Source organism: Micropterus dolomieu, linkage group LG06 (genome assembly GCF_021292245.1).
Source record: "Micropterus dolomieu isolate WLL.071019.BEF.003 ecotype Adirondacks linkage group LG06, ASM2129224v1, whole genome shotgun sequence".
Classification (NCBI taxonomy): domain Eukaryota; kingdom Metazoa; phylum Chordata; class Actinopteri; order Centrarchiformes; family Centrarchidae; genus Micropterus; species Micropterus dolomieu.
Window position 1 is genome coordinate 27,677,247 of NC_060155.1, and position 15,924 is coordinate 27,693,170.

General features: G+C 38.2%; 2 protein-coding genes across 11 annotated transcripts in view; both read right to left on the bottom strand.

Moving 5' to 3' along the window:
* LOC123971943 (kinesin-associated protein 3-like) overlaps positions 1-4,831 on the bottom strand; it is a 22,383-nt gene extending 17,552 nt beyond the window's left edge. The window contains exons 1-3 of the mRNA XM_046051051.1: positions 4,589-4,831; positions 2,288-2,419; positions 435-592 (exon numbers count right to left, since the gene is read on the bottom strand). Coding sequence (XP_045907007.1) covers positions 435-592; positions 2,288-2,419; positions 4,589-4,617 — 319 coding nt within the window. The 5' untranslated portion in view covers positions 4,618-4,831. The remainder of the gene's footprint in view (positions 1-434; positions 593-2,287; positions 2,420-4,588) is intronic.
* Positions 4,832-6,077: 1,246 nt separating this feature from the next.
* Positions 6,078-15,924, bottom strand: part of pdca (phosducin a) — a 19,317-nt gene continuing 9,470 nt past the window's right edge. For 3 of the 10 annotated variants that reach the window (XM_046051058.1, XM_046051054.1, XM_046051059.1), the window contains exons 3-8: positions 12,107-12,208; positions 8,954-9,014; positions 8,636-8,772; positions 8,151-8,370; positions 7,855-7,967; positions 6,078-6,594 (exon numbers count right to left, since the gene is read on the bottom strand). In XM_046051058.1, coding sequence (XP_045907014.1) covers positions 6,406-6,594; positions 7,855-7,967; positions 8,151-8,370; positions 8,636-8,772; positions 8,954-9,002 — 708 coding nt within the window. In that variant the 5' untranslated portion in view covers positions 9,003-9,014; positions 12,107-12,208 and the 3' untranslated portion in view covers positions 6,078-6,405. Of the gene's footprint in view, positions 6,595-7,854; positions 7,968-8,150; positions 8,371-8,635; positions 8,773-8,953; positions 9,015-12,106; positions 12,209-12,747; positions 13,751-13,821; positions 13,869-14,164; positions 14,216-14,678; positions 14,736-15,924 lie in introns of those variants that run through there. The other 7 variants (XM_046051063.1, XM_046051055.1, XM_046051064.1 and 4 more) reach the window with 4 other exon arrangements.

A 15,924-nucleotide genomic window follows, 5' to 3' on the forward strand; every position in this document is an offset into this window, starting at 1 on the left:
AATAATAAAAAATATTAAAGTATTTCTTTCAAAACTTAAGAGATTTAATTCATTTATTTATACTTTTAGTACACCTTAGATATTGTACATCAATCACATTACATCTGTACATTAATCGTCTCGTTGTATATTCAATAACAGATTAGTAACATTGCCTCTATGGCTGAATTTCTCACAACTGAATGTGTTGAGCATTGTTTATAATGTTTACAACCCTTTATACTGTGATGTTGTGTGTGTGGCATAGAAAGAGTAGCTTTCAAAGCCAAATCAGCTAATAGAGATTCCAATAACAAATAAACGTTTATTAAGCCTACAAGTTAAGATTTATGTGTATAAAGTTAGCCCTTAGGTTTGTAATCAAATTTGGATTGTGAACATTTGGATATGTTTAGACTCTACAGCAAGGGTGTTATGATGGTGACATGACTGACTTTTGCCCTCCACCGGGGATGATTTCCTGTTCTGCAAGTAGTAGAGGAGCTGCTCCACCTGAGGCAAACGGGATGGAGGGATGAGTTTACATTCCTCCACCACTTTCTTGGCCAAAGCTCCTACATCTGTACTGGAAGAAAGACTTTTCACACGGATACTGTAAGGAGAAAGAAAGAAAAAACGGTTTATATGGAAGTAGGCTTGAGTGAAATTTAACACATAACACAAACATACCTGCAACAGAACATTACCAAAACCTAAAATGAAGCTGAACAACTAGCCTGTTCCTGATTAAACGCATCTGAAGTTTATATTTATGGGGACAAGTCAGAGTACATGTATTTTTGGTGCAATACATGTACTCTGAATCATTCCCTAATAAAAAGGTTACTGCTTGGCTACTGACAATTTCTTCCCACAATTTATATGGTCAAAGGGGGCACAAAGATCCTGATCAGGATATAACTCCTTCGTGCAACGCCCAAAATTCAGGAAAATTCAGAGCCACGTCGGTGCTACCATTACTATTATTATGTGGAGGAACTTGCTCTGGGCTGCTGATGGTGGGAAGTGTCCTGTAAATATTGTTATAAAGAGAACGGTCTCGACCTGCTCGATGTGAAATGTGCAATGAGATAACTCCTGTTACGAAGTGGCGCAAGACATATTTTTAATGTAACATAGGCCTATATTGTGTTTGTGTTGTTTTTATTCCCCTTTCTTTATTGTTTATAATGTCATTTCATTGTTTATTAATTATATATATATTTTTGTTTATATGTGAATTTGTGCTCTGGCAAAATGGCAACCTAAACATTCATGGCAATATGCCTGAGAGAAAGACAGAGTGAGAGAAATCTCTCATCTCATCTCATGGAAACAAGTTTCTGCCACTACATATCAAAGTTTCCTCCTCACTTGAGGACGAGGTGGCCAGGCGACAACCACCACAATAGAAAGTAAACTCAGCCGCGCGTGTCTTTTTATCCACTGCAGCAAAGTTGCAGACATCAGCCCGAGGATCGGTACGTGATGTCACCGTCACAGGAAGCGATTCCGCCGGCTGCACATACAGGTCCGTGTGTGGCGGTGGCGTCACTTACTGATCCTTCAGAAATGCTTGGTCAAAAAAAGAGCTTTGATTCTATTTGATTTGATTCAGAAAACAGCGACGGTGCCATCAAGCTACTGAGAAATGTAGTTATACTAGTAATGGCGCTACTTGTAGCAACGTTACTGCCCAACACTGCTCGTACGGTGGGCATGTTGAAGCAGCTCGGTGGCAGTAGAGCGCTGAGACGATGACTGCACCTGCTCGGCCTTGTTGCAGTCGAAGACGGAGCAACTTTCTGCTCTTAAGTTTATTCCATGCACAGTCAAGGGCTTCACCAGGTTTGTCGTGTCGCCGCTCTTGGCAGCAGTTGTCTTACGTCGCAAATATTACATCGCGCGCTGTTGCATCAAGCCAAACTTTTGATTTTGTCCACGTCTTTTACATCCACGAGCCACATCTCTGTGCGTAACCGGCGTGAACTAGTGTTTACATCACCACAGCCAATTACAATCACTTTTAGATTTTGGCACATCAAGCACGCTGCATGCTTATTGGCTCATTGGCGTTAACAAGAACCTTTAGGTATCAAACTTTGGTACCGAAAAACAAGACATTTTTTGATACTTGATGGTATTGAGGCAATTCGGTCGGTGCCTAAAAAGTATTGAACTCAATACCCAGCCCTAGTGATAATATGGCTATACCTATACCCACAATAGTGATTTCAAGGATCAACCTGGATAAAACTAATCCAATTCCAATTTAAAAGTCAAACGAAAAGAAGTAGAATACACTCACATTTTTTGTCCCTCCTTGCGTTCGCCCAGCATATGACCTCCACCCTCTCCCAGTATGGAAGCTTCCACCTCATAGTGGACCACGAGAGCCTTCTCTGTCGGATGGACATCCAAACTGCCTGCAGTCACTTTGCTTTGGGTGATGAAGAACAGACAGTTTAGTAAATAATAACTCAAGCATTTAATCTTTGTTCTATAACTTTGTACAACTCCAGTGAACACATCGATATATGCATATTAAATTACCCCTGCATTGGGAGTTTCAAATGAATGAGTTTCACAATAAATGAGCAGGGTGAAGTCAATTTCTCCCTCAAGAACATGACTACAGCCGTCACATTTCAAACATTTCTATCATTCCTCTGTCACTTAATTCTACTAATCCTGTATTTGAGTAAAAGTACAGATAACCTTGCTAAATTTACTCCACTTAATGTGTAAGTCTTCAATTTAAATTTCTACTTGAGTCGAAGTATAAAGGTACCTGCCCTTTTAAAATATTAAAGTATTAAAAGTAAAAAGTACTATTATTACGGTTATGTTTATTTAAAAATACAGTAGGCAAACGTTCCTATTATAAACAATGGCATTTATTATAAAAAGGTTGTCTTTTCAATAATATTTTGTTTAGTTATAATGTCCTGTATTAGATTATTATTATTATTAATCATGCAGTAATGTACAAGCAGGATTTTACTGCTATAATTCTTGAGCGGGAGCTCATTTTGAACTATTTTGTATCAAAGTGCAAGTAATGATTATTTTTATTATGGAGTATTCTGCTGATTATTTTCTCCTTTAACTGATGAACTCAAAATAGTAAGAAATGTTGTCACAATTACTCAGAGCCCAAAGTGACACCTTCACGATGCTTTGCCTAGCCAACAGTACAAAGCTCAAAATTATTACAAATAAACTAAAATAATTCAAAGGAAAAGCAGCAAATCTTCACATTTGTGAAGCTGGAACAATGAAATGTTTTTACATGACAAATGTCTTAAACAATCAAAGTTGTTGCCAGTTAATTTTAATTTAAACTTTGGAAATTTAATAATTATGTCAACTGTACTTGTATGAAATGTTGATTAGTTTAATTTATAATAAAACATATATTTATATATCTCTCTTCATATGTTTTGTGCATAAAAATCGTAATTTGTAAAGTAACTAAAGCTACCAGATGAATGTAGTGAAGTAAAAAATATATTACCTGCCTCTGAGATGTGGTGGAGTAGAAGTAGAAAGTGGGTCTGGTTTGTACTTAATTACAGTACTTGTGTACATGTACTTCATTACTGTCCCCCACTGCAAGTTTGATAATAACTGATAATATGTGACACATACTGGCTGATATAACATATGCACTAGAGATGTATACTGTTTACATTTATTCACCCACCACAACAATAACGTTATTATAGGAAAATACCAAAGACACGCCCAGACAGCGACATTTAAATGGCTACATGCTGGCTGGCTAACATGTTTCCAAAAAGGGATGGATAATCAAAAAAATATTAGCTCAACTCACTGAGTAAACTACCAAACACACTGAACATAAACCAGCAAGGCAATTTATCTGTCACCGTTTCACAGTCTTTGGCTGTAACGCATCCAGCTCCCTTGATTGTAGGGATTGTATCGGGAATGCCAAATCCCGTTTAAAAAACGGTCTATTTAATGGTGTCGTGTTCACCGGCGAAAATATAGGTCGGTTGGAAATTTAAATACATTTTTAATGGTTTTATATTTTTGTGGTAGATTCGGCACTGTGAAAATGAATGAAGGTTGTGTCCCTGTACTGCTAATAAGCTCCCTACTTATAACGTTAGCATCTTCCACGAAGGAGCGGTCTTGAAGCAAGCGCACCCGGTCGTAACATTTTAGTACAAGTATGCTTATTATCTGCGGATTACATATATGCCGATTTGACTGGTGGGTCACAGTGGTTTATAAAAGCTGTTTAGTCATCTTACACTTGGTGCTCGCGTTTCATGGCGTGCACGAAAATATGAAATTGTCACAATTTTGACCAATGATTGGTGCGAGATTCACTCCAGAACGCACAAGGGCTAACTAACGTTAGATACGGCGTTATTTCAATACCAAACACTCCTTAGTTTTACCCAGGTACATGTTAAAACGTCTATAGTTACTGCTGATACAGAACTATGGATACCACATTTAAATATGAACGCACAAAAGGCACAGTAATAAGGTTAGCTAACGTTACTCTTTCACACACACAAAAAGATTCAGTACAATTTAACGTTACGATAATGTTAGCTTAGCTACGTCTTACCGTTTGAGGTACCGCGCGTCATCCTGCATCTTCCTCAAATTTTATGTTTCAGATTTTAAAGGAATTTAATAGCTCGAATACATTTAATGAATCCCCTCCAAATCACGACCATGTAAAAATCCGTGTGCTAATCGCTAGCACCTCTGTCAAAACACCAAGAGAGTCTGGACTACAAACATGGGAGTTCTTCCTTCCTGCCGACTTGTTTTTTCTCCCAAAGTAGAGACTCTCAGGCAGCATTTCCTCTCGTGTTGCGTACAAATGCCGCGTTAGTTAAAAACATTGGTAGCCGTAACCTTAACAATGGTTTAAAATACCACTTGAACACCTACACACTAACTCAGTTTACACAGCACAGCATGTTAGGCAGCAGCTGCCTGAGAGGATACACTCGGGGAACCATGATCCCTCTACCTACTTGGCTGTTTTTTCTCAGGTGCTTTGCTTTAATGTAATAATCCTCCAAAGGATGTAACAATTTCAAGTCGCTGTTTTCTGTTATCTTGCTTTTATCATGATCACCTTTTGCTATCTTAACACAGTTTTATTTACGTAATTTATTTTGCCTTTGTTTAGAAGAAATAAAGAAAACTCATTGAGATTAAAAATGTCTTTTCCAAGAGCGTCCTGGCCAAGACAGGCAGCAGCACAATTAACAAGGTTGCAGACATTAAAACATACAACATAAACGTAAAACATATAATAATTTATAATTTAACTTTCAGTAACGGACTTGTTTTATTGCCCTAGGATACAATTTAGAGGGCTTTCGTTTTTTAAAAGAATTTTCATTGTGGGTTTTTATTGCATGAGGACTTTCAGTGGAAATTAGTTTTGTCTGCTTGTCTGTGCTCATCCCTCAGTGACTTAGTTTTGTTTAATAAAAATAATGGAACACCTGATGACCATGTTCTCCTAATTTATTCTTACAGATTTTAGTCATGAATGTGTAAAACAGGTCCAATGGGCTTTAATCACATTATTATATGGGGTGAAAGGTAGTGATTACCAATCTTATTGAGTGTCACATACCGAATGAATAGTTCCCCATCTTTGAGGCAAGGTAGTTCGATAGCAGAGCTAATCATAATGGGCCCATATTAACACCACATAAAAAACAAATACTGTGCATTTACTAAATAACTATCAATATAGGATAAGTTACCTTAGTTCATTGACATAAGATGAGGTAAGTTTTTGTTTGCATCAGGCACATTTATATTTTGTGAGAAAACAAATATCCACCAGCTGGTTAAAACTGAGAAACCTCTGTAAATGTTGAGTGGTATAGACTGGCGATGGTTCAGAACTTAATGGAAAAGTTGGCCATGGTAGATACACTCCCCTCCATGATAACATAATGCTCCACATACACTATGTGCCTGATGAAGGATTTTATTCAGATGGTGGCTATGTTATAAGATCTGATATGTATCATTAGATATTCATCATATAGTTGCTTGTACAATATTAGACAGACACAGACAACTTTGCTAGAGTATTTTTTATTGGAAAGCAGTATTTCTGCACATACTTTCCCACACCATGTGGTCTAACTGTTTCTAAATACAATCTGGTGGGTTTTTTACTATTATGTGTGTTTAACTCGTTTGTTTGTGTGTGTCATGAGTGAGACACTGTCCCACTTGTCGTTCTCCCCTTCTTTCTTTTTGTCCACACTTCCTTTCTTCTGCACTCCCTTCCATTGTCCCCTCTTCCTCTTTCTCTACTTTATTCCACTTCCCTCTACTACAATTCCTCCTTTTGTCCCCTTCTCTCAACTATCATCCTCTTCTCTTTCGTCTTTCCTTCTCTTTCTATTCCACGTCGCCTCCCTCATCCTCATCATCAGCACAGGCTGTGAACTCCTTCTCAGGTAACAGGCCGTATCCATTGAGAAACGCCTCCACATCCGTTGCAAAGAAGTCTTCATTGAAGTGTTTGGTAACAGCCAGGAAATTACCCAGTAACTCACCAGCTTTGTAAACCAGCAGGGCAGGAAGAACCTGGAAGGATATAAACAGGAATCAAACTGTATTTGTAGGCTGTCTGTGATGCTGATCTTTTAACAGTGACAGTGGTTTTAATATAGTCAGTGCTCAGCATCTGGTAACAATCTTTAACTCTTTTCAATAACAAGAAGTTTAAGTCAATGCTACTACAATATCAGTAATGTGCAGCTGTGGCTCAGCGGTGCCGGTGTAAACATGAAGCAGATTGTCCTTCCGTAGTTACAGAAGATTTGGTGAAAGAATAAAGAAATACAGACGAAGAATCACACCAGATATTTCTTATGCATGGACCAACAATGAGCTGGAACTGTTACTGAATGTAACACGGGAGGTAAAAGCGGCTGTGGCGGCGGAAAACAGACTCACCGTAAAGTGACATGCAGAGTACGAGTGTTATGTGTACGGTACAAAATATTTTAATAAAAACACCAAATCAAAAACTGTCAGTAGCATTGTGTTTCTACTTTGCATGACTCATGAGACCCAATCAGAGAGCCAAACGTGAGCGTCTGCGTCCTCCGTTTTTGGCCATCTGCAGTAAAACACTCTCTGGAGTTTTAAAAAGAAAAACGGGGTTGGCAGGGTTTTCAAACTTCTACGTGTTTTAGGTCTTCGTTTTCGCCATTTTAGTCTGGACGGGAGGTGCAAACGTAGCAAAAGTCTCTGTTTTAAAATGAAAATGCTGCAGTGTGCATGGGGCCTGAGAGTTTGTAATTTGTTTAATACAGCCTCTAAGTATACTGATAATCAGCTGCATTTTAATACAAATAAAATCCATTTAGTTTATCCAAGTAGTTATTTTTACTACTTCTGTCAAGCTTTCCATTCCAGCATGATGCAGTTTACAATGATAACAGTGGCAGATTTACCGCTTGATTTTCATAGGGAAAGGGGTCTTACTATACATTTGAAGACTACATATAGAGTGTTTCCAACAGGAAGAAACCAGGGGTTACTGTAGGATAAAAAAAAATAAGGCAAAAACAACTCAGAGATTAAAGTGGTAAATTAAAAAAAATATATATATATTTCTTCCTAAGTTTTACCTACAAGAGTCATTGAAGACAGGTAGATACGAGTGACTGCAACATGTGTCACATCTTAGTCAATTAACCTCTCATAACCTCAGTTCTTCATAGCAGTGTGGCTAGCACTACTAGAAATTACACTGCTAATATTACAGCCCAAGTCTACTCTAGTATTATACAATAATATAAATTTCTTTGCTGTTTTTGTTTTTAACAGTTTACTAACCTCAGAGGAGAAGCGCTCAGCAGCACCTGTTGCCACAGCATCAATGCGACAAAATTTAACACTGGGGTACTCCGAAGCCAGACAGTCCAGACATGAGTTCAGCTGTTCACAGCCTGACAAAGACAAATAATGCGTGCATAACTATTTGCAAAGAGCAGTGTAGTGAACTATCCCACGGGAATACACATTTTTGGAGTACATATTGTAGCATGCAAGTTCATCAATGAGACTATACCGTAGTCGTACCATGAGTCACTGAGCCAAGAATTAAAAACGCATGATAAAACAAACCTAACCTTTGACACCGTGCTGGTAGATGTGGACTACCACTGGGGTCAAACGATGTTCCTTCTCTATCACTTCCAGGAAGGCTTCTCCACTTTCAAGCTCGTAGACAACCTCAAACGTCGGACCAAAGCTCAGGCGCTCGTGCATTTCCTGCATGCACTGTTTTCTGTAGCGTTTCAGGCAACGTTCATCCTCGTCTTGGATGAGTTCGTACTCCTGCACACTCATCTACAGGTAAGGAAAATATACTGTACGTTACTGCTTCGCTTTTTTGTTCCATTTAAATGTATTCTGTTGTCAGATGCACAAATGACTTACAATCCAAGTCACAATAGACTGCTGTTGTGTACCATATATTTTAGATTTTGATTGTCTTTCTCTGTTAACCAAATCTTTTTTTTGGCACATATCTGTGCACCATGTCTATTGTCTTCCTGTCATTAACTATAAAACCTGTCAATGTGTTTGAAGTTCTGTGAGTGTTTCCATTCACCTTTCTGTTGAGTCTCTCCTTGTCATCCTCTCGTGGACTGGACATTTGTCTGAGCAGCTCTCTCTTTCTTTGGGGGGCAGTCTGATCTACACTGTCCAACTTAAACCTTCGCCAGTCATTAATTACGCCTTTTGGACCTGCAGACACAAAGAAATGCCCATGAAAACATTACCTCATGAAGACAAATTTAAATATACATTTTGAGTCAGAATTGTATGTCTGTTGTGATGATTTACAAAAGCTACACTATACGAATGAGGCCAGGCTGCCATTTTAGCAATTCATGTCGACTGCATCTTTCTGACTTATGCCTCTAACCTGTGTGATTGGCAGGCAACTCCTCTTCTTCTTGGGTAGAGCCAGACATCCTCGTAGCAGCCTGTAATACAGAGAACATTCAAACCATATAACCTGACCATGCCCACATAGAGAGCAGGTGAGGTGGCCATTGAAAGCCATATTACAAGTCCATCTAAATTACAATTCTTAAAGGAAAATTCTGGTTTGTTTCAACCTGGCATATTTGCCATAAACTTTGCTATTGTGGATCCATGATATGTGCATAACTTCGCACTTCCACCTCCATTACAGAGATTTGTGGAAACGAGAACTTGCACAATACAACCTATATTGGAACAAGCTATGAAAACCTCCCATAGATTTCCAAATAAACATGGTTTTTACAATAATTTAAAACTCTTGTAAGTCTGTGACAGAAATAAGCTGCCTGGAACAGCCATTATGGCTAACTGCGTAAGGATCTATGTTCGGAAGTGGCGAGTGCCACAACCAATAGAGCCCCAATAGCCACATTTATGTGAAATATGCCAAGGTGAAATAAACTGGAATTATCTTTTAATGCCTAATGATGGTTATGGTTCTTTAGTAAATTGTGTGCTCAGAGTATGTGGGACTTAATAACTTTTTACTTGATCTCATTCTCCTTCGCAACTATCCTACAGGCAGGGATGGAAATTTATTTTTTAGCTCACCTGCCATGTTGGCTGGTAGATGAAATAATCCACCGGCCATACATATTTTTTACCAGACAAAATAATAAATTGCTTTTTGTGTTACACATACATTTGTTTTTGTCCTTTTAATTGAGATAATAAGGTATTATGTCAAATCCAAACTTAAATAAGAGGCCAGAGTGAAATTTGAAGCATATTATTGCTATTAAATGTACTTGAAACATAACAGTAAATTGTTTTATAAACTTACAAGATTGCTTATTAATCATTCAACTTAAATCTCAACGCTGCTCACTCTTGTCATGCTTTATCATTCAACTTAAACCTCCTCTTCAGACTGCTCACTTTCACCCTTTTCTGGCCTCCTGGTTGTGACAGAGTCCTGGTGCCACAACATCACAGCTTTTGTGGGATCGACATTTTTTTATACAGCCTATGGATCGTACTCCTTGATCTCTGAGGAGGCCAGAAGAAGATCTGACAGTGGATCAGACACTAGACTGGACCTCTAACTATCCAGCTCAGTTTTCACTCACACTTCTGCCGGCTTGCTGCACTTTATGAAAGGTATGGAGCAGATTTTATCCGCCTCTGAGCAGGGAAAGTTGGTGACAGAATGAGACAGAGGAACGGAATAAGCTGTTTGGGAAGAGCCACAGCCGACATGCCGCGGCACGCCGCTGGTTTCGCTAAAGCCTGACCGCTATGTGAAAGCGCACATGGTTGCGGGATAAAGGCTTTTCCCATGGGATAAAGCTGCAAACTTTTGTTTCGGTATGAATAAGCGAATGCGACATATATGCAGATTTTCTTTCCGCGCTGATCTCCCTATGAAAGCGGCTACACTCTCCCCTCTTTTCCTCCCGACTCCTGTCCCCTAACGCCCACCCCTTACAAATCTATGCCAATCAAACAAAAGTAACATGAAAAGAACATAAACAACAACCAATGAACCCCCCTAATCCATGTGTTACACGATTTTAGATCCCTTGGTACATCCGGGACCAATTTAAGTGCGACACACAACCAACAACAATCTGCAGCCAATTACCATCAAATAGAAATTATATGGCGATATCATGCCGAATATATTTATCCGCCAATGTGTTTGGTTGCCTTCCAACATTTGGCAGCAAAACGGAAAATCCACCTGCATTTGGCGGGTGTTAATTTCCATCCCTGCCTACAGTGCTGTAGTTGATTGTATACATTTATCTCAATTGCATCATACATGTATCATTTGTACAGGTGTGCAAAGTAAAGTTTGGGCTGGACTGAGAACAAATCCTGTTGTTTACCACTGATGTGTTGGATGTTGCTTTCCAAGTTAACTTCATTGTGAGTTTGATTTGGAGCTATCCTTATTTCATGATTTGACATGGCATTCTTTGCATATTGCAAAAAAAAATAATTAATTATTAGTGTTCAGCACTTGGACACTTCCAAACCAAAGTATCGGCATAATTTTGTGTGTGTACATGTGCATGGGTCCATGCAGTTGGGCACACTTTGTCACAACCACTTACTGTGAGCCAGGCTCAAGTTTACTTATCAGATTACGCTGAGATTACCAGGAGTCTGACATAGACACGGGCCTAGGACATCTTATTATGTGCGTGTGTGACATGACATATTTTGCTAGCTCAGCCTGTCATTCTGTTTTCCATTTTATAACCCAAACAAGTTTTATTCTATTGATGTGATCCTGAAAATATAAGATTATACTCTTGTGACTAAATTTTTAGAGAGAAAAGGAGAGACTGTTATGCAATCAGTATTATCACTGATTAAATAGATTCTAATTCTTGAATGTAATTCTGCAATGTCAAATCATCATTTGTTATCCTTTGCAGACATGACCTCTCTTTTTCTTTTGTCAAAGTAATCAAAATGTAGTATGAATGCTTACATTAAATTAGAGAAAAAAACATCAGCAATTATGATGTCGATGTTAGTAGCTGAGTGAGCACTGGCGCTCTCAGTAACAAGGACCACACTCATGAGGAAACCACTAGTCCCCTCAATATACTTAGAGCTGAGCTGACAACAGGGTCCTAATCAACACTACAATAGTCACAAAACGCCCATTTGTATGAGGCAACTAATTTGTTCATGTTATCGAACCAATACATTTCTAGCATGGTTGATTTTAATTAACTCAAATGCAGTTCAGAAAATGGATTTTGACCTGCATATGCAATGGTTTTACACATGGCATAACATGACTTGAAACACAATGACTATTTAAGCATATGTAAATAGATTTAAGCATATATATCACCGTGTGGCACTTAGGAAAAAATAACACATTCTGGGTTATCTGCGAATAATTTAGTACTGCAACAAGAAAATCTCATTGACATAGACAAAATAAACTCAATAAATTCACCTTTTTGTCAAAGAAAAGACAGCAACAAAGACACAGATGAGTAGAGTACTAGACGTAAGAGAACAAATATCTGCATGGTACCTAACTACAACAGCCGTAAAATCTTACCTTTGTGTCTAGAGTGAGAACTGGGTGTCAGTTTCTTGCAGCTTATTTGTTATCTTATGTCAATCTAGGCATTCGCTGAGTAGTGTTTCCACATATGGAGAACTGACAGGAGAGAGGGGAACACAAGTTTAGAAAAGGGTGGGGAGAGAGATGAGGGAATAAGCTGTATCTTCTTCACTGTCATCTTCATAATCACCGTCACTGTAATATTATGTTGTCTAATATGATTAGGTTTAATACCAGGCTCAGTGTTATGGATTAGTAACAGCACAGTAGACACAAGTAAGACAACATTCTTTCAAATTTGCAATGATACATATTGACAGCCGTAATAAAACGTCCAAATAGACCAATAGTCTAATACTTCCAGTGTAAGTGTAACTTTTGAGGTGTAGCTGTTAAACTGTGAAATAATTACTCAGTTGCCAGGTTTATTTTTCGGGATTTTACCAGCCATTTTTTCAGTCACCTTCCTCAAATTTTTATGCATGATGTACTAGTGCTGTTGCGATAACCCCAAATTTGAATACATATTGGCCAAGATCCACAGGCACACATATTAAGCTATATGCCACCAAATTCCTTCATCTATCAAAAATAATCTGTAAAAACAAAACAAAAATGGCAATAATGTTGCATACCTCACTGTTGAGCCCCAACAAATCACCTCAAGCGAAATTACTTCACCGCGACAGCCCTATTAAGAACAGGGGTGTAAGGCAAGGATTATACTTTCCGCGTCCGCGAGTATGCTATGGTCCGTGTGACGAAAAAAATCATCATCAGAGGGGGTACGGGTACGGTCTGTGCGGACGTCATTTTTTGTGATCACGCGGACAGCAACTTGCGCTACCAGGGCAGCAACCAATCTACTGTGCATGTGTGAAACATTTCCGCCAAGCCGACTGCAGAAAGTAGTAGAAGTGGTCCATGTCCGCGGGGTCCGCAGCTGTCCGTGTCCGCTCCCGAGTATATTCGAGTCTTAACGGTAACATTTGGAACAGGATTTTTGAGTTTGGTGTGCAACTTCCAAGGTTCAGTAGTATGCCCTGTAACCCAAACACTTGCCTATTTATGTCTACTACTCGCACACGTGGAACAGAAAGCGAGCGAGTTTTGGTAGCGTACCAGTTGTTGTCTATCGGCTGTAGCATGCTAGTCGGCTCAGCCCAGTTATTTGAGCTCATGTAGTCTTGCTGCCCACAAATAACAAACAAAAATGAAATTATTTACTACCGTAGATGTCTATCCGATAGTGCTGTAGCTAAATGTTAAGTGATTTTCTCAACATTTAATGTCTCAATATAACAGAGAAATCCTATGCTACCTTCAGTTTTCTCAAATTGATCATCTTGTTGATCTTGCTACAGGCTCACTACGAATAACACTCACACAAAATAAGATAATAAAACAAAGAAGGATAACTCCATGGTATAACCTCCAACATTTTTTCTATGAAAAGGAACAATACAAATTGTTTATAATTGCACCAAGTGTGTGCACATCTAGGCAACAGTATGCAGGTGCAAGACAAAAATATCACTACTGCACACTGTCTGCACACTGTCCCACCAACTCCAGATACATTTGTATTGACGGCAATGTTTGGATCTATGAGTACAGATCAAAACATTGCCTTCAATAGCTGTTTTTTGTTGGAGTCTAATGCTGTGCTCACCTTTATCCTTTGTGTCCTGCATTATTATAATACCTACTTTCACTAGGACAACTGCAGAATCAACCTGGTCAAATTCGAGTGACGCTTAAAAGGATAAAGACCAGTTTTAGTACACTGAATGCAATGTTGTCAACTTTACCAGTTACTTTACTATTACTGTACTTAAGTATTTCATTTGTGTTCTCTTCAATATTTAGTTATCAAAGACATTACACCTACATTAAATCAGATGGGCTGATACTTTATGACATACACCAGTAACAAAACATTTGTTGTTATTGAGGAAACTAAATCTAGATCTATAAAGAACTGTGAGCTGCATTTGTTGAATGAAATGTACTCACCAAAAGTCAATTTTAATTTATTATAACAACACTTACCTTCACTTCCACAAAAAGCAGCAGGCTCAACATGGTCACATTCAAATTAATCTTGAAAAGGTAAAGAGGATGGGAGAAATTGGACATGGATGAATTCATCTCGGTCAGTAATTTACATACTAGTAAACAACACTGTCATGATAAAAAGAAAGCTTTGCATTGGCATCACTAGGCGGGAGAATCCGATGTTGTAATAACTCTGCCAGCTATCCACGCTACAAAAAGGCAAATAATATTATTATTAATTACTATTAATATAAGATAGATAGATTGATAGATAAGATACTAACTGATGTTAGCTATATAATCACAATACAAATCCAGACTGCGCTGATTAGATAGCTAATGTAAGCTAGCTAATGTTAGCTAGCTATTGAGCACTTGACTATCAACATTGAGTTGTAAAGAACAATATTACGTTAGCTAATACATGCAAATTACAGTTAAAAATGTGTGTCAATTAGCACAAACATGAATACTGTTGTCAAACAATAATCATTTAGTGATACTTTACCTTGGATGTGGTATCTTGTGGCTCCTGGTGGCTAATTGCTTCTAACTTCCAGAGATGCTATGTCAAACAAATGGAGGGAGGGGCGTAAGGCCTGGGGCAGCAGATCCGCAGTTTAATAGACACTTTTACAGCCAACAGTGTTACGGTTTTGGTCTGTTGTCTGTCTGTTTGTCTGTTTGGTCCATGTGTCTATCTGTTTTCTGAAGTTGTCTGTGCCTAGTTTTGCTTCCTGTTTTGTCTGATTTCCCCTAATGTGTTACACTTGTTTGTGCTCCCACCTTTCTCGTTCTTGCACCATTTTTAAAGTCAAATGTAATGTAAGACATTTTAAGACCTCAACAAATATAAATTTAAGACACCAAATTAGAGATTAGATTGTGATCGGGTAGCACTTGACTACATTAAAGTACATGTTATGCACCCGAGACGCATTGAGGACAGATTGTGATCCGATCAGCAAAACGGCATGTGGAGGTGGTCAGGGACACCATGACCACATGGATGCAAATGCGTTGTCTATCCACATACAACAACTACTTGGGCAGAAATATGTACTGGTCGCAGTCTTCTGCAAATAAAATCCAAAAATCTGACAGCGCAGAAAAGCGCCTAGACAGTGTGTCTATTCAATGTTGTGCATAAACATGCTCAAACAGTGCCGATTATTGGTCACGCTCATGTTTTTGGTGAACTGATCCTGTCCGTTTGTGAACGTGAACTAGGGCTAGACAATAAAACAATAATGATAGTTATTGTGATGCAATTTTCCTCAATAACAAATTAACAAAGGTTCAAGAAATATTTGATTTAATTCATTTGAATCAAACAACAAACAAATTAGCACTTTAATTTAATTAAGATATTTATTTTGTTGAGGAAAAGGACTGAAAAAAGATTTTATTAAATTTTTCTAATGCATATTTGTTGTTTTGAAGATTCTACCTCAGATTTGTTAAGTGATCCAGTGTTAACCAGGCTTTTGGTTGGCATCAAGTGATTGTCATGTTCTGACCATAAAGAAAAGTTTAAAAGCACAATTAACCATCTTTTTTCTTCAACTTTCATTCAGGAGCAAAACTCAGCCTTTAAACTTATAATAATAAAAATAATGGTTAAATAATAATTTGACATTCATGGAGAAGTTTTTATCATTTAGCATTTTTGGCCATACCGCCCAGACGTAACTCATGCACTGCTGTTGAACTCAATATAAACTACTAACAAACATGGATAATCCATGGAAAAA